The following is a 26,374-nucleotide window of genomic DNA, read 5'->3' as shown; positions in this document are numbered from 1 at the left end:
ATGGTTTGATTAGTGATGTCTGGGCTTTCGTAGAAACGCCTTCCTGTTGCGCTCGCCGCCGGTTGAGTGGTGTGTTCGCGTGTGGTTCTACGTTCTAAACATTTACCGCTACACATCAATAATGAGTAAGAAAGAAGAGGAAGATATCATCCGGATCGCAAAAAAGATGGATAAAATGGCACAGAAGAAGAACGGGGTGAGGTGTTTTGTCATGAATGAAATCCATGTCTCGGATCAGACGAGGCTAGTTACGTAGCAAGCTAACAGCTACATACACGAAGAACAACTGATTTCATCATCCACCGCGAAACTGGGGATCTGTTTTTAGATCTGATTTTAGTGGTTAATGCTTAAGTGAGAGAAATATAGTGGATTAGTTCATTGTTTAAGAAACTCAGCGCTTACCGGGGAAATGAGCAGCATTAACGTTAGCTTTTATCGCGGATAAATGCACAGGGTCAGTCAGCGGGAGGCGATAATGCGAATGATTTATTCTAGAAAAAATACGGACTCTTGCGTTCAGTGTGTTTAATAATTTTAGTAAAGCAACGTTTTACCCATGTCGTGGCAGTAAAAGTGAGGATAGTTAGGTGTTATGCTACATAGTAACTTCTGTTGACGTTTCTGTAAATATGCTTATGTATTATTAATTTGTATTATTAAGTTCCCATAAAGTCGATTGTGTCTGTCAATGTATCATAATGAAATGTGTTTTAGTAAGCCGGGTTTTATTATAATTTAATAATTTATTATAATTATATATATATAATTAGGCTGGTGCACTGGACTTACTAAAGGAACTAAAGAGTATACCCATGACCCTGGAGCTTCTGCAGGTATGTTTACTCTGTTGTTCATTGCTCCTCATTCACGCTACGGTGCTCAAACACATTTTAACGAGCCATTTCTACTGCTTCTCTTCTGAACAGTCCACGAGGATCGGGATGTCGGTCAATGCCATCCGCAAGCAGAGCACAGACGACGAAGTGACCTCACTGGCCAAGTCCTTGATCAAGTCCTGGAAGAAATTGCTTGGTGGGTGCAATCATCAATAACATTATCTTTTTTCATTTGAATCTATGTCTAATGTATTTTTTTAAATGCTGTAAGCATTTCTTATTAGTTTTCCCTCCAAGTTTTACAGTTTGGTTGAATTGCCCATATGTAGTTTCTTGGTTATTAAGAGGTCATAAAATGCTTATATCAGCATGCTTATATTTAATACACTTAAGCTGCAATTTAAGTATGGATTCCATTATATTAGAAGTACCAAGTATTAAACCAGTTATTGCACTGTACACACATTTTAGAGTGGGCCTTATGTGTCTAAATACTTTTTGGGTCGTTGTGTATAATATTGAATAATTAATTTCAAGCTTCTCCTTTAGTTTCTTATGTAACATTAATAAAAGTCTGGAGGGGTTTGTGTTGTTGTAATACCATTAATTGCCTGTATGTGGTAGCAACTGCAGGTTTACTTTAGTACAAGATTTTGAGTCACCACACCAATATATAGGTCAATTTCTGATCATTTTTAGTATTACACTGATGAAATGTCTAAAGAGTGGTTTTGACATCCAGATGAACCTGCTGCGGAAAAGAACTCTGAGGAGAAAAAGAAGGAACGCACATCTCCAGTGGTTTCACCATCTCAGGCCAGCCCAGAGCCCATAGAGGAGAGGTACCAAGACCATTTTATTGGTCATAAGATTTTTTTTTATTAAATAATCACATTGCTCATGATCTTAGGCATTAAATAAGGCTTTATACATCTAACTTTCTCATCCTCTGATTTCTGTTCCTTTTTGTGCTCTCTTTATTTCTTCTCTCTCAGCTCAAGCAGTAATTCTAGCAGTAAGAGTGAGTCTGTTGATGTAACACCCAACACGCTGATAGCCACTTTCCCACGAGCACCAGGCACATCTGACTCGGTCCGTATCAAGTGCAGGGAGATGCTGGCAAGTGCTTTGCAAACAGGAGGCAAGTCATGGCAGGCAAATCTTCCTAACACACATTTTTCTCCTTGCTAAGTTACCATGCAGTGTTTTGCTATTAGTATTTAGACCTGGTACTAATTTAGTTATTTTTCTGAATTATAAATCGTACATTTAGACTTAAGTGTATGGTGCAGAATGCATGGAATACTTTAATACTAATTTAATTGGACTCTTTAATTATATATCAATTTAGTAATTTATTTCTTGTGTAATTTTTAGACTGTGATATTAAATTGAAGAAAGTTTTAACTAATTGAAAAAGTTGAATGTTTAGTTCATATTTATGATCTGTATACTTTTGCAAGGGGTATGTATGGTTAAAGTGTTGTCTTTTTTCATTTAGATGATTACATTGCAATTGGTGCCGACTGCGATGAACTTGGAGCTCAGATTGAAGAATATATCCATTTCAAGTTCATCCCAAAAAAGTAGCAGTTGTTATTGAAATGTGAGCAAAGTCTAAAAAAAATACAAGTTGTCAGCATACTAAATTTCACATGCATTTCCTTGACCAACTTGCACGTATCTTTTTGGAGTTCAAAAATACTGATATGAAATACAAGAATCGCGTAAGAAGCCGAATATCCAATCTTAAGGATGCAAAGAACCCCAACCTGAGAAGGAATGTGCTGTGTGGGAATGTGAGTCCGGACCGCATGGCAAAAATGACAGCAGAGGTTAGTGACAACCAGTTCCCTTTAACATTGTGTATTAATTATAGAAACATGTTCTCTCTCATACTGACGTTGTGGAAATCCAATAGGAAATGGCAAGTGATGAGCTGAAGGAGATGCGTAAGAATCTGACCAAAGAAGCCATCAGGGACCACCAGGTGGCCACTTCTGGGGGCACCCAGACTGACCTGTTCACTTGTGGCAAGTGCAAAAAGAAGAAGTGTACCTACACCCAGGTAATCCTAGAAAGTGTTTATGAATATCAGTGAAGAGTTTTTTTATATATACATTTTATAAACACACAACTTTCTTTAGGTTCAGACTCGAAGTGCTGATGAACCGATGACAACATTCGTCTTCTGCACTGAATGTGGAAATAGGTGGAAGGTAGGTTTTTCCTTTTGCTATTTAATTTTGTCGTATCCATTGATACATTTCTATTATCCACAAATAAGACAAATTGAATTAACGCTGTCTCTATTCAATCTGTTTTTTTACAGTTCTGCTGAAGTTGGGGTTTGTTCTCTGTGTTTGGAGATGTAGCTAAATTCCAGGACCAAGTTTCTGTATCATGGACAGCAATTTAATAGTGCACCTGATGTAAAAAGGCCACAGTAGATCCTATCAACTGTTTGTTTTGTTTTAATGGTCCAAACTCATGTCCTGTGTTTTAACTTGACGTATAGCTAGGCCATAGGCCTTTGGACTATGATCAATGTTGTCAAATTTATGTTTTCTTTAACCATCACTTTTTATACGTAGTTAAACATTTTGACAATGTTTGACAATATTCATATTTAGACAGTTTTGCTTTGCTCTAATGAAAGCTAGTGAAAGCAATTTAATTTTCCTAGACACATTTATTTTATTTTAAAATTAAATGCTTTTAGTTTGTTTGCTTTGGCTCAAGATTTTTTTAAACCTTGTTCATTTGGAAGTTTGTCACTCTGAATTGTACATATTTATATGCATGATTTGCAAATTTTTACTGTGTACATGGCTTTTACTCCCAGGAGTAAAATGTTTTAAAGATTGATGGTGTTTGTGATTTTTATACATCATATTAACAAAATGCCACATTATACATCTGAGATGGGTGATTTTCTTGTCAAATCTATTTTTTTTTTGTATTTTTTTTTTTTTTTTGCTGCTCTTAACTTATTTACAAGCAAATGGATAGTCTTATAGATCAAGGTCACTGTAGATTTTATTTATTTGTTAAATATATTTCAGTTAAAAAAAAAAAAATTAAAATCTCAAACTCTTTCATGCTCATCAGTTATGTAGGCCATTTTTCAAGTATTCAAGTATTATCTTCAGCAGATTTTTATAATAAATTTTGTGGATGATAGGGATCTAAATTAATATTTGAGTCTATATATATATATATACAGTACAGACCAAAAGTTTGGAAAAATTACTATTTTTAATGTTTTTGAAAGACGTTTCTTCTGCTCATCAAGCCTGCTCAAAAATACAGAAAAAAATGTAATATTGTGAAATATTATTACAACTTAAAATAATTGTTTTTAAATTTATTATACTTTAAATTATCATTTATTTCTGTGATGCAAAGCTGAATTTTTAGGATCATTATCACATGATCCTTTAGAAATCATTCTAATATGATGATTCATTATCAAAGTTGGAAACAGTTCTGCTGCTTAATATTTTTTCAGAACATGTGATACTTCTTTAGGATACTTTGATGAATAAAAAGTAAAAAATATATAAATAAAGAAGCTATGTTTTTAAAATATAAATATCTTGTAATAACAATATACACTACTGGTCAGTAATTTGGGGTCAGTAATTTATTTTTTATTTTTATTTTTTTTATAAAATCAATACTTTTATTCAGCAAGGCTGTTAAATTGCTAAAAAGTGATAGTAAAGAAAATATATTATTAGAATATATATTATCATTTTTTTTTTAATAAATGCAGTTCTTTTTAACCTTTTATTCATCAAATATATTAGACAGCAGAACTGTTTCCAACACATAATAAATCAGAATATTAGAATGATTTCTAAATTATCATGTGATAGACTGGATGTTACATGTGACACTGAAGGCTGGAGTAATGAAGCTGAAAATTCAGCTTTGCATCACAGGAATAAATTTTTTTTTTAAGTATATTCAAATAGAAAACCATTATTTTAAGTTGTAGTAATATTTCACAATATTAATGTTTTTTCTGTATTTTTGATCAAATAAATGCAGGCTTGATGATCAGAAGAAACTTCTTTCAAAAACATTAAAAATAGTAATGTTTCCAAACTTTTGGTCTGTACTGTATATATATATGTAATGTTTTGTTTGGTAGCTCATGCGTTTGTTTGTTTTTCTGTGAGCCCCAAATCCCCCCAAAAAAAAAACAGATTTAAAATGAGATTATGTGTTGTACAAAAAAAAACATACACAAGCATATTAGATCAGTCATGTCAATGTTACTTTTGACATCAGCAATCAATACAAAGTGGATAGAGCTTGCCTTATGGTCAGATGACATTTCTATTTCTGTTTGAATTTCTATCGCTCTCTTAAATGATTTTGCTGTAGTATCCACTACCGCCTTGATGTCCTAATAAGCCCCTTGCATTAGCAATGTCTCATCTGAATAACAAACAACCCTTTGGTGGTTGTTCTTGATGTCCTTTTGTGCATATGGAAAACAGGAGGTTTGTATCATCCTGAAACCAGTGTATCTTTGCTCATTTATAGTAGTTTAAGATTAGAAGAACAACTCTCCCATTTTTTTATAAGAAAATATGTTTACATTATGAATGCTTTTTATATATACACTAACTTTAGCCTTTAGAAACAGTTAAATGGGGAGGACACTTGCTACAAGGTTCTTTTGTGATGTTCCCAGGTGCATCCTCTCCAGAGCAAAGAGTGAGAAGGCAGTTATGATCCGCTGTAAATGAAGACCAAACTGAAAGCCCTGGGGTTATTCTGAACATTTGGATTCATTATTTACATGTCAAATGGCAAATATTAATCAAATAATGCCATTTTTGGTACTGGCGATTTTCTTAAAAAAATGTAAATTATACATGCCCTACAAATCATATCAATGTATTTTTATAAATATTTTTGATTAACTGGACATGTTATGTATGTATTGTATAAATATTCTATTGTTTAAGTATTTATTTTTGATCCCAAAAGCTCATAAATAACATATATATCAATCCACTATTCCAGAGTTCTGACAACGATCACACATTTTAAAATTATTGTGCTTTATTGTATCTTAAAGATTCCAAATGCCCACAAATCATTATTTTTCTCAATTCATTAAAACAGAAAAAAACCTAATCTGATTACTGTAAACATTCACATATTATTAATTAAAAAATGTATAATAATTTGTATGTAAACTGATTGGAAAATAACACTTGTTTTTGTATACGTTACAGAACAACAACAAAAAGAGAGAGAGAGAGAAAGAAAAAAAAAGATTTATAGGCAGTATAACTCCAAACCATTGGCTTAGATTGTTTTTGAGGTTGATCTATGTAGTGAATCCATCAGCTCAAATTGCACATATCAGTTGCACATTTCATATTAAGTTAGCCTAAGACAAGCAGAAGCACCACCATGAAATACATGTTGGTAGATGTATGTCTGGACTCAGATCAATAATCTTAATGAATTGTACCTGACTAACTGGCAAACAGACCCACTTTCTTAAATGTGCGACTTCAGCATTGAACAAAACCAATAGTGTTTTTTGCTCCAAACCTAGAGGCATATGAAGTGTAATCGTTCAATTCAGACGTCACAGTGCAGGACAAGTCATCTCGTGAATTGATCAAAGGCCCAGAGTCTACATACTGTATGTGGCAAGAGTTTAAATCAACTATTGCCAAAAAAGAGACGCCACAAAATTGAATGTCAAGGCACTTCCCCGAGTGAGGATCTTGTCTTTGAGTGACATGAAAGTCAGGCAACAAAGTAAATTCACAGAACTAAAAATATAGTAAGAACTTGGCAGCTCCAATTCTAGTCAGTTGTATTGGAGAGAAAGCTAATCACACAGTTTTACTGAACTTGCCAACTTTGGTGTCATCTACTTCTGAGGGTCCTAGCAATAAAACCTGCACCTTCCCATTCAGAGCTCATGTTTAGAAATACAGCACATTTGATACTGTAGTATAATACCTGCACGTTAATCTCTTTTATTCAAGGTCATTAGTAAAAATAATACTACCTCTATATACTGTACACAGATGAGGCTTTCAGTCTTCAAAGTGTCTTTGGGTTGAGTACATGCAAGGAATTGTTGCCATGCCCAACCAACTCTTAGCTGCTTGTTCTGAATGTGGCTAAGAATAAATGAATGCTATGATACAGAAAAACACTTATAGATTGATGATATTTCTGTAAATAAATTCTTGATATTTTCTAGCAGTACATAAGGCAGAGAAAATAACTGTACTAAGCTGTCTGATATATTCGATTTGATTTCATTCATTATGATAATAGTTATTTCTTATCCATGATACAGTTCAACCTTTTTTTAATCGAATATATTTCCGCTTACAACAATTATCTCTTTAATTACAGTTTTTAGGGTTTTTTTCTGATAATAATGATTTCTCATTGGAGATGCCAAGTCATTATAATAGGGAGTATTTGATAAAGTAGCTGAAACAATACTGTTTACAGCAGGCTGGTCCTGTGAAGTGTCGCCTTGACTTAAGCTTTGATTCTCATACGCATTTTTCAGGCAATACTTGTTGCCCATAATTCCCTTTTCTTTAAAGATTATAACTCGAGAAAAAAAAAGGTTGAAAATGTAATATAAATTCATAAATATATCTACTGTATATAGTCCACGATTGGTATCACATCTTCCTTCGAACATTGATATAAATTAATTAATTAATTAATTAATTAAAAACAACCCTTCAACACAAATAAAATAGATTATTTTCTTTAAAACATCTAAACGGACTGATAATCCTTTGGAGCATCTGATCTGTAGCAGTACTTGTGGTGTTGAGCCCTCAGGAAATTTGAGACATTTTTTTAAAATCCAGTGACCTGGAGACCTGAGTGTCTTTTTTTTCAGGTACAGATCGATATAGCGGTAAAATCCCTGGGAAGACCCTCGCTGAGGTCCTTTTAAACATATTCTACCAAAGAAAAGGTAACGACCAAAAGATAGGGATGGGGCATTCAACCGGGATCACAGAGATCTAAGATTCCACCAACTGCTCAGAGACTGTCTTGATCAGGTTTTTGTAGACCGGCGAGTTCATGAATCGCGGATATGAGTCTCTTTGCATTAGTGTGTATATCTGGAGCTGGGCATCGTCAAACGTGTGGGATGTTGGCTCCAACATGTTCCTGTTTATAACCTCTCGAACTCTAGAGTCGAGGCTCACCTGAAAAAAGGCATGCAAAACAAGGATATTAATCACTGTCATTATACAGGAAGTGTGATTAGGTTGTTCCTAGACGGGCTGATACATACTCTTACCTCTTTGGGTGAGAGGATAGAGATGTAGTCTTCGTATATTATCCGTGCTCTCTCCTCGATGACGCTCTTATTGGTTTCCTTACTGAATTCCTCGCAGGCTAACCAGAAGAGCATGTTTTCCTCACTGAACTCAGTGCGCAGAAACTGCCGGAAGGCACTTCTTCCAGCGGGGCAGTGCATCAGTTGGTCGAAAGATTGCCCCCATAAGAGGACCTCCTCCGCAGTCGGTTTCGGACTGCCACAAAACACAGGGTTCTTAGTCAGTTTTGGCAACAAAGGAATCAGCAACAGTTTTCCTATGTTCTTCTTTTTTTTATGAAATACTGTCACAGCAAAAATATTTAAAGTCTAATTTGTCAGACGGTTGCATCTTTCAGAACAATAGTAATTAATTTCAATAAAAATAAAGATTATTTTATTGTGTCATTTCTCAAAGTTCCATCTCGCAAAACTATAGTAATAAAAAAAAAAAAATTCCTTTTAAATATTTTATTTTTTTTTTTGGTAAAAATGACTGACCTTTCCTCGAAGTCCGCATTCCCCTCTGCTTTAAGATCATACGAGGCTCTCCGGTTCCTCTCTTCTCTGTCTTCATTCCTAACAGTGAGACTGCAATGTAGTAAACACATCATGATCTCAAGACACCTAACAGTAGACATTAGGAAGTTTTGGAGTAGATTTCACCTGCTCATTGTTCAGTTTATAACTGTAACTGGGGCTCATTATAAACTCACACCCAGTCTGTCATGAATTCTGGCGCTTTTCAAAAGCAGATATCTTGGGATCTCAGACACTTCAGTAAACATTATACATAACACTTTACATGCTGAATGAACAAACATAGTATTTAAATCACATCTAAGCAATATTCCAGGTATTATGATAGTGATGACCTGGCCATTAGTTTGGCCTTAAATTAACCTTGTTAGGTAAGATCTCACATTAGCAGTGTAGCTAAAAAGAAAAAACTCCTACCAGGAGCAGCTGCAGCAACAGCACCAACAGAAGCAGCAGGCGTTGGAGCCACGGTTCCCCTGGCCAGGCTGCTCGTTTTGTGCCGGTGCTGTGGTGCCCGCCACCGACTCTTGCTGCACCGACATCTGCCTCTTTCGCATCTCCATCCGCTCTGATCCCATGGGCTGCAGGAAACAGCATGCAACTGAGATAGAGCCAATACAACTGCAGCCACCGATATCAAAAAGCCGAATTAATGGTTCAACAAGCAATTGTAGGGTATAGATTTCGGAGGAAGTTATTTTCCTCCAGTCCACTTAAACATTTTGTGGTTTCCATTGGAGAAAATAATGCTTTTAACAAAACAACAAAGATCAGTTAATGGAAACCACAAAAGTGGTTTCCATTAACTGATCGTGCTAGATAATAAAAGGATGGAACAGCAACCCCTACAAGATGCCGAATGCGCATATGAATTGGGTGAAGAAGACATGTTTTAACTTGACCAGAAACCAAAATGTCCTAGCAAGTCAGGAACACTAACATGACCTAACATGTCATGTCAAACTCATTTCAAAGGGCTCTCCACAGCTGATTTGAATCCATGCATATCACTTAAACACTTATCATATTAACACCAACTTTTTTGTAAACAATTTCTAGATTTTGTGTGGAAAAAGTAGTTTTTCCATTATAAAGCCTATCTGTACAACTAATAACTGATAGATTCCAGTTTCTACCATATCTGAATCACAAGCATGTTGATGAAATCGCTTATTATCATAAGATAATTATCACATTCAGTGTTACAGTGCTTCTCATTCTGCAAACATGCTTAGGCCAATTTAGACTTGTTGCCATGTGTGGGCTTTCTGTAATTCTTCAAGCTTTGGTGTCTGTTCTGATTTAAACAACCTGGCTTTGGGGCTCAAACAAACCATACATTGCATAAAAAAACCGAAGGTTATTTGAAGCAAATAAATCCTGGACTGAGCTGTCTTTAAATGCATACAGATAAGAGTTATAATTATCAAATGACTCCTGATCAATATCTTCGATCTTGCTAAATCTTGCTGTGCTAATTCCAAAGAATCGTGGAATCAAATTCCTCGCTTGAGCTGGAAGATGTTGGAATATTTTGGGGTAGGAGGGGGCGCAGCACGCATCTAGCTGCAGTCAGATCACTTAATCAGTGATCACAGCCGCGGTGCATATAAATGCTTGGCCATGTTTGATGGTAATAAAATGAGATTTAAAAAAAATAATAACAATTTGGTAATTTACGGATTATTTTGTCAGCATTATTTCACGACTAGCAAATGATGATGATTACACTGGCTCACAGAAAACACTGATATGGACAGGTAGATTTTGCCAAAGCAGAACAGACGAAAAAGCAATATTATAGCTTTATACGTGGACCGCATCCTAAAAGATGGGGCGCACTGTGAAAAATAAAAAGACAAAGAGCATTCTACTCTCCAAAAAAAAAAAAAAAAACCTAATGGTCTAACAGTATTTCCATCGCATATCCGCGCATTGCAAAGTGCCACCATGAAGCACAGCTACAATATATATCTTTATCGCCCAGGACAGCATCGAAAAGACATTTCTGTCAAACATGACATGCCATCATCAACAATCAAAATCAAAGGTCATTTTCTCCACGGATACCTTGTATATTTAAAAACAAATTAGGATCCCCATACTTACAATTTCACCATGTATGCCCAGAGATAAGAGATATTCTATGCCTTGATTACATCCGTTGGCATAAGGATTTTTTTTAAGACCGGCTGTTTTTTGACAATGCGCATGCGTGTCTCTCGTGAGCTGTGGCGGTGCTAGCGTAAATCCTTTGGATGTCACTGATTCATGATGCACATCTAACGGCGAAACACGACATATTTAAGCGTTTTCCTACAATCCTGCGGTTCTTACTTTCAAATAATTAACTCCACACATCCGCACATGCAAACGTCAGCTCAATAATAAATGAAACTGAAATATAGTTTTGTATGTTTAATGGAGGAGGATGGCTATATTTAACACTGCTTCCAATGAAACGAGCATACAGACTCGTGTCCCTGTGCGCCTCACATAAGGTGTCAATAATGTGTCATAGAACATGACCGATAGGGTAATGGTGGGCCGTGTGCTTGAAAATGTGAGGAAGACCCCCGCACTAAGCAAAGAACATCATACGGAGGTTCCTTTTCTCGTAAGGAACCATGGCTTCCTAGTCACTTGTCACCTAGACATAATAAATTATTTTGCATTCTTAAATTAAATGTATCTATTTTACAAGAATGTGATAATACATATACATCAAATTCAAATAAATAAACAGATAATAAATTATATACTGGTAACAGCCTGTAGACTGGGGTAGACATTGCTCTTTCCGCATAAGAATTGTATTTTAAATATCAATGTTGATTTTGAGGAAGTGAAGAACAGGGAAAACTGATCCATTTGTTCTTTCAGTGTGAAATAATTCAGGCATTTGATCTATCTGAAATTACCCAGTTTTTTAATCTCAGAAAAAAATTAATTAGTAGTAGTAATAGCATGCAGCTGATAGCCTATCGTCGGAATATTTTGGTAATTTCTTGATTTTTCAAAATAAAATTGTGCACCATACGAAGTTCTCAAATTACCAACCTCTTACACTTAAAAAAAAAAAAAAAAAAAAAAAATACCTTAATAATTCCCTCTAATATTATGGTAGGGCCTACGTAATTTGAGAAGCTAGTTGGATCAATTCTTGGTCATACGATAATACTGTGGATCGCAGCACTACTGACTCTGTCCATGGTCCTGAATCGCAGCAACATCAACAGTTTCAAGCAACTAAAAGCATACAAATACTCATTGTGCAGTGAAATACCAAAAATAATAATAACTCGTTATATTGTAAGTATGATAACTGTTATAGGATGATATGAAAACGCTTATGACTTTAACCCAACAACATGACGTGTTCATTTGCTAACATAATTAGCAGTCGCATACAGTCGTGATTACTATCTTTGCTATCTAAGGCCATTACTGACATCTGCTGGAGCTGTGAGCGGAATTGCTGGGGAAACAAAACAACGAATGTAAGACATCAAAGACGAGCCTGCTGTGCATATTAGAAACGCCGTATTTAAAAGTGATAATGTGTGATTTAAAGATTTAATATTAATCGGGAATACTCAGAAACGTGAAATTTGTAAATGTGTAAAAAATGAGTAGATATAGGTATTGTAGTCTATATATAGAGACAGAATCATGACATCCGACCACAGTGTGGGAAAAGAGAGTGCGAGAGGCACAGCTCAACGCAAACACTTGGTGGTACTGTTTGACCGTTTGTAGGTATTTACCTTTTCCCAAATAACAATTTACAGTTTTTAATGGGTAGTGCTGTATTTTTTTATATAATTTGCATTACAAGATATCATATGTTAATTATTTTAGTCTGCTCAAAAGTCTATTGATTTTTGGTCGAAGCCTGTTTTGGAAGAATGTTGTAAAATAGGCAATGATATTAAATATGCTCACAACAGTCTTAAACTAATAAAGTATCACCCTGTGGAGCATTCAGAAACAGAGAATGACAAAAACACTAGCTTACTTTGTGCTCCAGCACACTGTCATCACACTGACTTAAGCTGCAGTATCCATGACAGATGAAAAGTCTGAATGATTTAACAAACATTATCTGATGTTAAACACACTACCCTTCTTAGTGTGTTTAATTTTCTTTAATGCAAACAGTAGCCTTCCTGATGGAAATGAAAATATATAGTCGAGAGAACATAAGTAATTTAAAATGAAAAGCAATAAATCTATACTCTTTACATGTCACATACAGCCACTGAGTTTTTATGTATCAAGAATGTTAGTTATGTGACCAGCATTCAGTGACCATAGGATTTCTTTAGCTCCAATACATATTCCTTATATCCATATACCTTAATGCCAATATAGTGGGGGAGAACTTTTCTTTCTGACCTTTGAAAAAAAAAAAGGTCAGGAAAAACACAAACCAAGAACTCTCTGGGAGAGCAGAAGCTGTTCTTAAGCTTCACGCCATTTTTAATTGATCTCCATGAAGGTCATTAGAGTTATTCTTATGTGAATTTAAGACATTCATTAAAAAATACACCAGATGTCCACCGCTGTAAGTTTCAAGAGCAGCCAGGTCTGATATGTCATACTGTCTATGAAATCATCTAACAAAGAACTAATCTTGAAATTAAAAGTGAATAGAAAGTTTTCCATTTAATGAGAACAAGCTCTGACTCTGAAACTGTCATTTTTTCCTCAGAGATCATTTGATAACTAAAAGAGACTTTTCATCCAACATGCTGAGGGGTGTCAGAGGGCAACTATATAGGGCTCATTCTAGAAAAAACTGTCACATTTACTCAATGTCATTGTGAAATGTAAACTATCCTAATGCCCAGCTTTAAATATGGACTTCAAGGCACATGACATGTCATGAATTTCTGAAAAGCTGCTATACAAATGAAAAAGATTTGTGTATCCGAAAGAGGTGTCCACATTTGACTTGCATGTGCATATTGGCATTTCTTATTTCGTAAATTTTAATTTATTGTCAGAATTATAAACACATTGAATAATAGCACAAATCATTTTTCTGTTTACTGCACCAGTTATTTTAGTTGTTTACCAATCACAGCTAATAAATTGGAAGTTTTGCACGACCACAGAAAATAACTTTTCCGTTTTGCACAATATTGGATAATCCCTCCTCTGATTCTGAAGATAAACTTCTCTAAATTATTTTTGATGTAAGTCATGATGTCTAAGTAAGAATTTTTTAATTAAATAAAAAAACAACAGTGTAGACTTCATATGTACATTGAGAGATTCCCATTAAACAAAACGTGTTGCATAAATTGTGTTGCTCATACTTGATTATGCAATAAGTTATTCAAATACTATTAATCCGTTTTCAGACAGGAAGGCTTCCAGAAATAACCTGATCCCATCAAAGAGAGCTGCCTCCACGGACATAAATAACACCCAGAAACCACTGATATAAATCTATGGATGTGGAAAGCATTTGTTATTATGAAAATCTGTACTTTCTCATCATAGTAAATCTAGCTGTCAGGAATGACAAAATGCTCTTTTGTAAAGCTCTTGTGGCTATCATACATGGCTATCTTTAAATAATTGATAGTGTTGACATCAGTCAGGTTGGTCCACACCCTGACTTACCTGAAAGGATATGGGATCCTTTGATCTGTCCTCCGTATTATCATTCTGGTCCTCATTTTCATAACTTCCTGTCGCTAAGTAACCCCCTTCGTGCTGACAGGCCAAGAGAAGATGCCGTAGCTGTCCCCACATCAAGCAGGGAGAAAGCCAAATGCTCTGTACCACAGAAGAGGGCCAGACCTCCCACTTTAAGATGATTCTGTTACATGGCATAGCTCATCTAAAGCCTTTCCATGTTGTTAAAGAACATGTTCCCAAAGACCCAAAGTCATTAGGTCTCTCATGATCCACAGCAGTTTCACATCTCTGGTTGGCAGGTTCCTTAACAAAATGAACTTAAACAGAAGACAACAGATGACAACAGAAGAGCAGCACTTGGTGAAGATGGCAGAAAAGGGATTACACTTGTGAATTTCCAATCGAGTCTAATCCTCCAGTGGTTTAGTGCACTTCAAAGGCTTAAAGCAGATTAAACTCAGGATGTGTGTCTGTCGTTCACAGCCACACGTGTGTCGAGTGATTGATATTTTGAATAAAGTGGATGCATTTATAGTGTTCATTCAATATATAAGAACTTCACCAGTCAATTGTGGTTAACTTTAATACTCTTTACTTAAAAGTGTGATTTATATACCTAGAAAAGTCATGTAAATGTATGTTTTTGTTGATACTAATGGAAAGTAAATTTTATCAGGTAGTCAATGTTAGCAAAAATATTTAAAGAAATATAGCCTATATATATTTTTTTTCTTAATTCTTATCCAGGAAACCATGAATGACAGGAAAAGTCATGTAAATTAACTGGTTAAAAAGGCTGGGTGCCTTGAAAAACATTCAGCTCTTAACACTTCTGAAACATTATTATTATAATCAAATAATTAGACTATTACAATTATTTAATTGCAATTATTCCACTTATAATTATTTAATTCAATGATTTATTTAAATGTATATAATTTCATCACAATTATTTGAATTATAATTATTGTAGTTACCTACTTTAATCTGGTTCCATTGTCATTTCAGCTAATATGGGGTGCTTGGAGTCAAAAAGCTGAAGAACCACTGGTGTAAACTATTATATAGGCTACATATGTAGGCTATATTTAATTAAAGTATGAACGTTTATTTACAGAAGTAGGCCTTTATTATACCTCAAATTTCTTTACAAAGCGTCTAGCGGTAACTGCCTCACTTCCATAAAAGCACCACTGAACGAATCAGTGAACGCATTTTAACGGATTTAAATGAATCGAGTCACTGAGCTGAATCAAAATCCTCAACACTGAAAAGATTCTACTCTTCAAGGGTTAATCGCAGGCCTTCTCACATGACAGCGTCACGTGACATGAATCCCGTGACGTCTTGTACCAATTTGACAGCAGAGGCAGCAGGTAAGCTAGAAGTCAAATGTATTTCTAATATTTCTGCTACAAATATTGCTTATTATCTGCTTCGAAAAAATGGTAATATATCTGTATAGCAACGTCTGGCTAAACACAAAGTCTAGGCGCTAGCTTTCCAACCCGCTGTTTTCTGCATTAGCAGTTGTCAGTGGCTCTGTCCATTCAGTATGTTTGTTTGTTTATAAAGACGTATAACAAATAATATAATATTATTTTGAAATAATGTGTCCAGACCCTCCGAAACGTTTAGTTAACCTCATTTATTTTTTTTAAGTAAAGTTGTAATTCACATTTTTACCCGTTCACCCTTTGTTAGCTGATATACGACTCATGCTATGCTAAATCATATTTATTGACAGTGTTTATCAGTAACGTTACCCACAGTAATCTTGTGTAATCTGTATTAAGCATTGGTTTTCATTGTGTTATCAATGTTTTCTAACTCTTTTCGGGGGGAGCTAGCTGGAATGAGTACAGATACTGCAGTATTTGTCATGGTGGCCTTTCCAGAGACAGAACATCACGATTTGATATTGTGTTCTGTTTAAAGGTCCTAATAAATAAGAATTGAAGATGGATATCCGAGGGGAAGTGGACGCTGCCGTACCTACCAATATCATCGCAGCCAAGGCCGCAGAGGTCCGAGCTAACAAGGTCAACTGGCAGTCCTACCTCCAGTGAGTACATCTCAATACCACTTCTGCTTCAATATTATTATATTTTAGAAAGGTTACTGTCTATAGAGGTCACTGACTATGAAACAAGAATAAAAGCATTTGTCTATCTTTAGAATTTGGATCTTGGTTGCTTTGATACAGACAAAATAAGCTCTGGTGTAATGCTTCATTAAAACAGGAACAAGCTCTTGTAAGGAAACTGAGTTTGTGTAATTGTCTTGTGACACTTATGATGAAGATGGTGTTTTTCTATCTGGTTCTGACATTACGTGTTTTAAGGTTTGTCATCTATTGTATGCATAGTCCTCCCTTAATATTATTGGTAGCCTTTATTTTACAGTCCTGTTCCTCATGTACATACTATGTACTTATTATAGTAATTACAATAACTATGTCGAAACTAGGTACTAACCCTGAACCTAACCGTACCCCATGTAGTTACCTTGTATTACCAGAACTTTCTTAGATAAATACACTGTAAGTACACTATAAGTACATGTATGTACACGTACTGTGAAATAAAAGTGCAACCATGTTATTTACCAACTAAGCCAAGACTACTTTTTTTTTTCAACCATTAAGATGCTTATAAATGTAGTCATTTATTTCCTAACCCATTTGTGATATTTACCGTTTACATAGTGATATAGTCAGTATTTCTACCCTGTCATTAAGGGATTAATCACTCACTTCTACTGTTCAAAGGTTTGGGGTCAGATTTATTTATTTATTTACTTTAAAGAAATTCATTCTTTTTTTTTGTGGCACCTGGTGCAATAAATGGATTTTTTAAAAATTTGTTACAAAAATGCATCACGGCTTCCACAAAATTAATAAGCAGCACAACTATTTGAACATTGATAATGATACTAAATGTTCCTTGAGCACAAAATCATCATATTAAATAATGATTTCTGAAGGATTGTGTGTAGCTGAAGATTAGAGTAATAGCTGCTAAAAAAAAATCAGCTTTCCTATCAGAGCAATAGATTGCATTTTAATACATATAACAGTTATTTTAAGTTGTAATAATATTTTTAGTTGTAAACAAGTAGTCAAACAAATGCAACCTTGGAGAGCATGAGACCTCTTTTAAAAATGTTAGATAATCCTTCAGACCTCAGGCTTTTAAATAGTAGTTTTTGTTATATATTTGTGCTGTATTATGGTTGTTTTTATTTGTATTCTGTTGTAAACCAGGCAACTGGAAAGTTACAGAACTTTGAGGACAATAATAAATTCAGCTAGAATTTTTTTTTAATACAAATTAAGTATAATAAAGACTGAATAATGAAGTCTGATAACTAGTTTATATTTGTAATTTAAACCAGATGCATATTAATGCAGAGGCCATATGGCAGGTGAAATCAAATTGAAGCAAGGAAGGCTGTAGCACAAGTTTACTTGGCTGTTCATGTTACGTTTGTCTTTGACACAATATTGAAAATAAAGTGCAAAATTACAGGTCAGAGAGTTTCATTTTTTTTTCATATTTCATAGAACGGAATGTTCATTTTTAATAATAGCCAGAAATTATACCTACAAAAATACTGAGTGCACCTTTGATTTTTAAGGCTTAGACACTTGTATGTGATCAATAGGACCCAGTGGGACAAGTAACAGTTCATCAATGGGCCCGACCCATCCATCCTTATTATTGCGTCCTGCAAGCTCTCCACAGATGAGAAAAACACAGTTTACTTGTGTGGGCTCTTGAGAATGGATATATTGGAACTTTGACAGATTAAAACAATAAAAAAGCAAGTGAGAGTAAATATGTTGAATAAAAAGAATGTGAACAATTGATGCACTTTGCTTTTGTTGTACCTATCTCCCTTTAGTCATTGGTAAGTTTCTTGCTTTTCAGGGGCCAAATGATCTCAGCTGAGGACTGTGAATTCATTAAAAAGTTTGAGATTGCCGGGTCTGAGGACAAGCAAGCAATTCTGACAAAAGAAGGACATCAGGTGGATACTACAATCTTCTAGTATTAGTTTTTGCCTCTTCCAACATTTTTAGTTTAAAAATGAAATGTACCACATTAATTTAGCATAACCAAGCTAGATCATTGTCATTAGGCTTGCTTGTTGTTGTATATATATTAAGTCTGTACATTTAACTAATTCTTCTAACATATTTTATTGTAGTGTGCAAAGACCTTCCTCAACCTTATGGCTCATATATCTAAAGAGCAAACAGTTCAGTACATCCTGACCCTGATTGATGACACGCTGCAGGTAAAAACGCCTTTGTATTGTTCATTTATAATACATAAATTGACCTGTATTATCTAACTTGAAAGGTTTAGAGTGTATTGAAATGAAAAAGGTTTCTCTGAGGAAACTGAACAAATAAACTGTCTCACTCTCGTCAAGTATCATGTATATGATGTTGGGTGTATTAAGTATTTTTCAAGGAGACAACAACGTTACCAAGTATCGCTCATGTTGTAGTGGTGTTGAAATGGAAGTACTTGATCTTTTTAATGTCCATTTGTGGAAAGCTTTTAACTCTATATCAGACGATGTGTTTGAGATTTCTATAAATCACCCAACTTTTCTGATCAGTTTATTTTATGTTGCAGTAATGGTTCTTCTGCTCTATTATGCAGGAAAACCATCAAAGAGTGAATATCTTCTTTGATTATGCCAAGAAGACTAAGAATACAGCCTGGTCGTATTTCCTTCCAATGCTGAACCGTCAAGACCTCTTTACTGTTCACATGGTAAGTTGCTCAGGCAAAAAATAGATATGTATAATAAACACTATTGTTCAAAAGTTTTGGGTCAATACGATTTTTCTTTTTAAGAAATTTATACTTTTATTCAGCAATAATGCATTCAATCGATCAAAAGTGACAGTAAAGACATTTGCAATCAATGTTTCAAAAGATTTATATTTAAAATAAATGTTTTCCATTTTCTATTCACCAAATAATTCGTTCACCGTTTTCACAAAGATATAAAGCACCACAACTATTTTTAACATAAATAATAAGAATAAGAAGTTTCTTGACCACCGAATCAACATATTAGAATGATTTTTGAAGTATTATGTGACACTGAAGATTGGAGTAATGGGGGCTGAAAAGTCAGCTTTGTCATTACAGGAATAAAAACATTTCACATTTTAAAATGTGTTGATATGAAACGGTTATTTTAAATTGTAATGCTATTATATTTTTTCATACTCTAAACTTGTAACAGCCATAAAAGACAGGAAGTACTTTATTACAGTTATGAGCAAAAATAATCCCAATATTCCTTAAATTATTTGTCATAGTATTTTAAGAAGCTCATTTCACCTGCTTTGACCTCATATTTTGTTCTGTAAAAAAAATTGAATTTCTACTACACACAATTACACACACGCAATTACATTTCAGGAGTGTGCAGGTGGTGTTTACTGGTGGTTCAACTGCATTTACATAACAAAGTCCATAAAATATGTGCCAGTATCACAAAACCCTTTTCTTACTGAACAAAGTTTGCTTATCCTCCCTTCTCTCTATAATTACTTTGGAGTAACATTATTGCCTAAACAGCAATACAGCCAGTATTCAGGGTCATCCACGATCTTCCACACTGTATTCTGCTTATTATATAGTAGCATTGTGTTTTGTTCTTAAAAGCAATCTTTTTTTTTTTATTCAACAGTAACTTGTACATAAATTGATTATTGAGCTTACATTCAGGGCCAGAACCTTGAGAGTCCATAGTAAGTATGGGGTCCATCAATAATTCATCAAAGAGATTTCAATGCTTAGTTTTGAAGATTGAGTTTAACATTTTCCCAGGGTACTCTCATTTCCACGCAGAACAGCATGAAGCCAGTCGTGAAGTCACAGTTTAATTACCATTCAGGCAGACGGCGGTCACAGGGTGTTGAACTGCATGAGGATGGTATTTATTCCCCTTGCCATCCTCACCTAAGCTCTTAATGAAACACTCCGAAGTTCCCCTTTTGAATGGCAAGCAGAGTAAATGTCATGTCTTCTGGAAACATCAGAATGGCTCTAAATGCATTCATTACCATAGCGCGCACACACGCACACACAAATGTTGGCAGTGATAGAGCTCTCAGTAAATCACTTCATCTGACCAGTAATTCAAGTATATTCTGCAGTGGTTGCATGTTCGTTTGGCTAAAATATTAATTTGGGGTGTTTAATTTCAGGTTGAATGTTTCAGATGGATGTGGAGCAACAGTTGCCATTACTTATCACAATTAAGGCTGTTAATTGTCCTTTGGCCTTTTGCTACTTTTATTCAGAGCAAACAAAGAGAACAGGAAGTGATGGGGAGAGTGACTAAAAGCAGGATCGGGAAAATTTATGAGCTCTATACAAATTCTGTTTGTCTGCATGGCCCCAGCTCATAGTGCCAAACAAGGCACACTAGGCCACAGCCCCTTCAAGGCATTGTATATATATTCCTATATTTAAGCATCTGTATGAAAGCCATGTCTAACAGAAATGCATTTTTCAAGCACTGATGCGTCATTTCTCTTCTTTCCCTCAGGCTGCGCGGATCATAGCCAAGCTGGCTGCCTGGGGACGTGACCTGATGGAGGGCAGTGACCTGAATTATTACTTTAACTGGATTAAGACCCAGCTCAGCTCTCAGGTAGAAAATAAAGAGATTCTATCCTAAAATTAACATACCGTCTCTCTCCAACCAATTACAGGAAGAGTTCACACAAAAATGACAATTCTGTTCTCATTTACTCACCGTCATGTCATTCCAGACCTGAAGACTTTCTTTATTGGAACACATAATTGCAATGTTATGTAAAATGTTAGTGACTGAGTCTCAGTGTCCATTTCCTTGCATCTGTTTTCATAAAATGGAAGTGAAGAGAGGCTGCAGAAGACATTCTGCTTAATATTGAACACTTTGTTAGACAGAAGAAATTCATACAGGTTTGGAACAACATGATGCTGAGTAAATGATCTTAGTGTTTTCATTTTAAGATTTACATGAGATTTGAAGATTACGTTTTTTTTTTTTTTACATGCTACAAAAAGTTTTGTCTCTGTTTCTTAGCAGGCTTTTATGTGTTGAAAAGATCTTCACATGATCTAAAACACATCTTCTTGCATCAGTCACAGAACATAATCTAGTGTTGCCTCTGTGCCTTATGATGTAAATTTTCCTATACAATGAAACTTTAAAAGATGCAATCACTTTCTTCTTTTATCAGTCCCCCTCCTTACACTGGAGTTTGAAAGGCAAGCTAAGAATAATTTGTGATGTGTCAAAGCACTGGCCATGTGCCATGTTCTTTAAAAAAAAATAATAATAATAATTTTTGCACTGAGGTTTAAATAGTGAGCCTTCGTATTGAAGATGGTTATTTAGTTTTACTTACTGTCAGTAGCAGTTACAGTTAAAATGTTTCTGTTATTTTAGTGGAGTCCAAAAGTTTGAGTCCACATTGAAAATTTAAGATCAAAATCTTTTTTTGGCAAATGTAAAGCAACTTTATAACTTCAAATAAATTCAGAAATATTTGACTGAGCACTATTTGTAGTTTATTTTTTAAACTGTGTCAAATGTAAAATCCTGAAAATATTAAGGACTTATAAAATTGTGTTTTAGGCCTGAATAAGTAATGAATAAAACAGGAAAATGGGGTAAGAAATTCTGAAATTTTTTCAGTTTATAATATAAAAAATATTGTAAATATTGTAATTGTATATTTACAGAATTGAAAAATACAAGCATTTTCACTAGTGATCTCAGACTTTCTGAGCCCAGCTTGTGTGTCTAACATTTTGCAGCACCTGCACAGGAATGAGTGAATTTGTATGTACTGTGTCACTCCTCGTATCCTACATGTACACAGTAGGGGGTCAAGATCTGCAGAGGCAGCCGTGTCAGGCCACTACTGCAGCAGAGTGCTTTATATAAAGGGCACAATAAGAAGAATAAACCGAAAAGTGCCTAGAGCACGATTTGATCCTGGATCCTCCTGACTCAGGATGAGCTGTGAACTGTGAGCTCTGCTGCAGCAGGCCAGCCACAGATACAGATTAAGAGAATCACTCAGGGTGCAGTGGTGCTAAGTGCATTGGAATGAGTCTTTTATAACCAGCACATGGGAACCAGGGGTCAGCCTTACCTGTCGAAGTACAAACTTTTTTCTTTTATGCCCCATAATACCTCTTTGTTGTACCACTGAAAATTGCTTGTCGTTTCATGTCACACCTGGTTATTACACAGTATTTGTGTGTGTGTGTGTGTGTTTGCGTGTTTGTTGTTTGGATTTTAATGTATTCTTAATCTTAACCATTTTTGATAACTTTCAAACGTATTTTGTGTTGTTTCACAAGCCTGAACCAAAATCCATTTACATCAGAGTGCAAATATGTGTTAATACAGTGCCTTTGTGAAAATATTCATAACCCTTCATTTTTTTCACGTTTTATGTTGCTGCCTTATGTTCAATTGCTTTAAATTACTTTTTTTCCACATCAATCTGCACTCCATACACCATAATGGTTAAGCAAAAAACTGTATTTTAACATCTGTGCAAATTTATTAAAAAAAAAAATACTTAAATGTTTCCATTGCATAAGTATTCATACCCTTATCTGGGATTGTTGAAATTTAGCTCAGGAGCATTCATATTGCTTATAGATGTTACTACACTTCAAGTGAAGTTAACCCGTGGCAAATTCAATTGCATGGGGATAGTTTGGAAAGGCACACACACCTTAATAAAAGGTCTAACAGCTGATAATGCATATCAGAGCAAAAACCAAGCCCTGAGGTCAAAATAACTGCCTGTAGAGCTCAGAAACAGGTTTGTGTCAAGCCACACATGATCGAGGGAAGAAAAAAATTCTGCTTCACTGAAGGGTCACAGAAGCATGTAATCTCTGTTAAAAAAGCACCAAAAGATCCCCCAGACTCTGAGAAACAAGATTATCTGGTCTGATGAACCTCAATTCTAAGCATCATGTTTGAAGGAAACCAACCCCGCTTATCATCTGCAGAGTACCATCAAGTAAAGTGTGCTGGTAACAGCCTCATGCTGTGGGGATATTTTTCAGCGGCAGGGACTGAGGGACTCGTCAGAGTAGAAGGAATCCTCAGTGCAGAAAAATATAGAGATAGCTTTGATGAAATCCCAGTCCAGAGCATTCAGAAGCTCAGACTGGGCAGAAGGTTTACCTTCCAACAGGACAATGACCCTAAACACACAGCAAGCATAGCTTATAGACAACTCTGTGAATGTCTCTGAGTGGCCCAGTCACAGCCTGGGTTTGAACCTAGCCAAATATTTCTGGAAAAACCTGAAAATCTTCATCTGCCCCATCCAACGTGACAAAGGCGAGGAGAAGAATTGCAGGTAATCGCAAAATGCTGATGTGCAATGCTTGTCGCATCATTCCCAAAAAGGCTTGAGGCTGTTAAGGTTCTTGAGGTAAATATTTAGTTAAGGGTATGAATACTTATGTAATGTACTTATTTCAGTTTTTTTTTTAATAAATTTATGAAGTTGTTACAATTCTGTTTTGCTTTGTCATTATGGTGAATGGAGTGTAGATTGATTTGAAAAAAAAAAAGGTAATTTAAAGCAGTTTTACATAAGGCTGCTTCATAACAAAATGTGAAAAAAATGAAGGGGTATGAATACTTTCACATGGCACTGTATGGTCATGTTTGAAGATAGTTGTAATGAACCTCCATTTACATGCAGCACTGATAACAGGAAAAGTTTTGGTTATTTTGTTTTGGTTATATCAGAGATTTGAAGGCTGTCAACATTTTAGAATCTTGTTTTCACTCATAACCATATTTAACGTTGGAGACGGTGGGACATGTACCCACCACATTGTTTACTTTTTCAGATTATATTTACATACTTTTATTTACTTACTTTTTTTTTTTATCCTCACCAACAAAGCTCCAGTTGATCACATTTCAATGCAAAACAAAATGTGTCCCCGGATATACACCACCGTTCAAAATGTTTGGATCTTAAGATTTCTTTTTAATTATTATTATTTTTTAAGTATCTTACCAAAGTGTATTAATTCTTAATAATTGTTCTCTATTTGAATGTATTTTAAAATGTAACTTATTCCTATGATGGCAAATCTGAAATTTCAGCTGCCATTACTCCAGTTTTCAGTGTTGCATGATCCTTTAGAAAGCATTATAATATGCTGATTTGGTGCTGAAGAATTATAAATGTTGAAAACAGTTATGCTGCATAATATTTATTGTATATATATATATTTATTTATTTATATAAAAGTCAAGCTGCGTTATTACTGTAATTCTGAGATGACAACACGTGACATTCTACTCTGAGCTGTCCATCGAGGATGAATCTGCGGTGGTCAGGTGGTACAACATTCATGTGTTCCAAGTCAAAACATTCCCTGTTTGCAAGTTGTAATGACGAGTTCTACGAGCATGTGAATGCATTGCCGTTGATAGTGTTGCCATAGAAATGCATAATTCAGAGTCCAGGGACCTGGAATAGCTCAGAGTAGAAAGTCAACTCAGAATTGTGTTACTTATGACATGGAGTGAACGCAGCTTCAGTCAAAGATTTTTTAAAGTCTTACTGACCCCAAACTTTTGAACAGTAGTGTACCTCCACTGAAGTTCAGATTTTATTTTGGTTTAATACAAAGAAGTGTGTATACAATACATTTTGGGGGTTCATAGTTGTAAGAAATCAAAGCCATATTTGTGATTTAATCACTGAAAACATCCCTCTTTTGTGTACTGACACATTCAGTGTTTTTTGATTGCTTTCATTAGAAAATGGCTTTAGAGTACAGTTTTGAGCTTAGTGGAAAGACACAGTTATATACTTCAGGAGAGTATATAACCTTCAGATAGATTACTGCATTAGTAAAAAGAGAGAGTAAAACATGACTTACAACTTGTACTGTATAGACATTTTGTTTTGTTTTTTGTATAAAAAAAGCTGTATAAATAATTTGTTATTCTACAGAAGATGTTATAAATAAGATGGTTTACATTTACTCTCAGTTATATGAAACGTACTAGAATCTTTATTCTGCTTTTATGAGTTTATTAAATAAATTATGGATGTATGGCATCTTATGAAATACCTTCAAAATGAATGAAAGATCTTTTGATGCATTACAAAAACTTTATTCAGTTTATTTTTTATAAAGTAATTACTTTATCCTAGTTGCTTTATTATGACTATCAGAGATCAGCAGTGCTTTGGTCCTCTGCTAAGTAGAACACCGTTTTATTTTGTTTTGTATTTTTATTCATACAGTGGTTTCTGGCCTTATTGAATGCATATACTTACAGATCACATGATAAAGTCCAGCTTTCATTTTCACATCCCCTACAAATCATCTTACAGTAATAGGATGTTGCATTGTGCATGCAATTTCATATTTTAGCCCTTGGGCCCTTGGGCCCTCTGAATTAATGAATGTTGAAAATCATAAAAAGAAGACCTCTCAAAGCAGTTCATGTTTATTAGACCACTCTGATTGCACTCCATAAATTAGTTTCATTGTAGCTGAGCTGCAATGGCTGTGAATAAACGTTTTTAATGAATCAGGAAAAATGCTTTCTATTCTAAGCTAGAAAGGACTATAAATACCAGTTTAACTATTTTGGGCTTTTCATTTTAGATGCCAGTTGCAAAAGTGTTGACTTTAGTGTCTTTACATACAAATTGCGACTTAGCTCTTGTGACATGCTTAAACATTTCTTTTTTGCAGTGCAGTTGAGACTGAAATAAATTCAGTGCCACTCTTCCACAGAATTTAAGACGGTTGCCTGTCATGAACAAGCCGTCTCAATCATGCAGGAGTCATATGCCTCCAATCACTGTCCAATAATGTCGCTCTAGTTTCCTCCAACAAGAGGCCCAAAATCACAGATTTTTTTTCTTTCTATCTTTTTTTGTATTTGTTTTTTT

The 26,374-nt window shown here is 34.9% G+C and overlaps 3 protein-coding genes and 1 long non-coding RNA gene across 7 annotated transcripts in view; 3 read left to right on the top strand and 1 right to left on the bottom strand.

The window, feature by feature from the left end:
• Positions 1 to 26,374, top strand: part of LOC132154200 (uncharacterized) — an 89,977-nt gene that overhangs the window by 13,528 nt on the left and 50,075 nt on the right. The window lies entirely within an intron of this gene.
• LOC132154873 (transcription elongation factor A protein 1-like) lies at positions 17 to 3,561 on the top strand. The gene is made up of 10 exons (XM_059563590.1): positions 17 to 196; positions 774 to 836; positions 930 to 1,035; positions 1,582 to 1,681; positions 1,835 to 1,980; positions 2,341 to 2,397; positions 2,520 to 2,674; positions 2,761 to 2,907; positions 2,987 to 3,058; positions 3,172 to 3,561. The coding sequence occupies exons 1-10, from the start codon at positions 122 to 124 to the stop codon at positions 3,178 to 3,180; spliced, it is 930 nt and encodes a 309-aa protein (XP_059419573.1). The 5' UTR covers positions 17 to 121; the 3' UTR covers positions 3,181 to 3,561.
• Positions 7,433 to 14,762, bottom strand: LOC132154874 (regulator of G-protein signaling 20-like). 3 transcript variants are annotated; one of them, XM_059563591.1, is made up of 5 exons: positions 14,359 to 14,762; positions 9,142 to 9,305; positions 8,686 to 8,775; positions 8,167 to 8,401; positions 7,433 to 8,071 (listed from the first exon to the last, which is right to left on the bottom strand). In XM_059563591.1, the coding sequence occupies exons 1-5, from the start codon at positions 14,569 to 14,571 to the stop codon at positions 7,883 to 7,885; spliced, it is 891 nt and encodes a 296-aa protein (XP_059419574.1). In that variant the 5' UTR covers positions 14,572 to 14,762; the 3' UTR covers positions 7,433 to 7,882. The 3 variants fall into 3 exon arrangements, with proteins under 3 accessions (XP_059419574.1, XP_059419575.1, XP_059419576.1); XM_059563592.1 differs by having other exon boundaries at positions 8,686 to 8,763; XM_059563593.1 differs by lacking the exon at positions 14,359 to 14,762 and adding an exon at positions 10,834 to 11,197.
• The window catches only part of LOC132154872 (V-type proton ATPase subunit H), a 36,129-nt gene continuing 25,362 nt past the window's right edge, over positions 15,608 to 26,374 (top strand). For both annotated transcript variants that reach the window (XM_059563589.1, XM_059563588.1), the window contains exons 1-6: positions 15,608 to 15,752; positions 16,308 to 16,441; positions 18,309 to 18,408; positions 18,589 to 18,678; positions 19,053 to 19,166; positions 20,962 to 21,066. In XM_059563589.1, the coding sequence (XP_059419572.1) occupies positions 16,338 to 16,441; positions 18,309 to 18,408; positions 18,589 to 18,678; positions 19,053 to 19,166; positions 20,962 to 21,066 (513 nt within the window). In that variant the 5' untranslated portion in view covers positions 15,608 to 15,752; positions 16,308 to 16,337. The remainder of the gene's footprint in view (positions 15,753 to 16,307; positions 16,442 to 18,308; positions 18,409 to 18,588; positions 18,679 to 19,052; positions 19,167 to 20,961; positions 21,067 to 26,374) is intronic.

Source organism: Carassius carassius, chromosome 12 (assembly GCF_963082965.1).
Source record: "Carassius carassius chromosome 12, fCarCar2.1, whole genome shotgun sequence".
NCBI lineage: Eukaryota > Metazoa > Chordata > Actinopteri > Cypriniformes > Cyprinidae > Carassius > Carassius carassius.
Note: the sequence above shows the minus strand (reverse complement) of the source record. Positions and strands in the feature narration are given on the sequence as shown.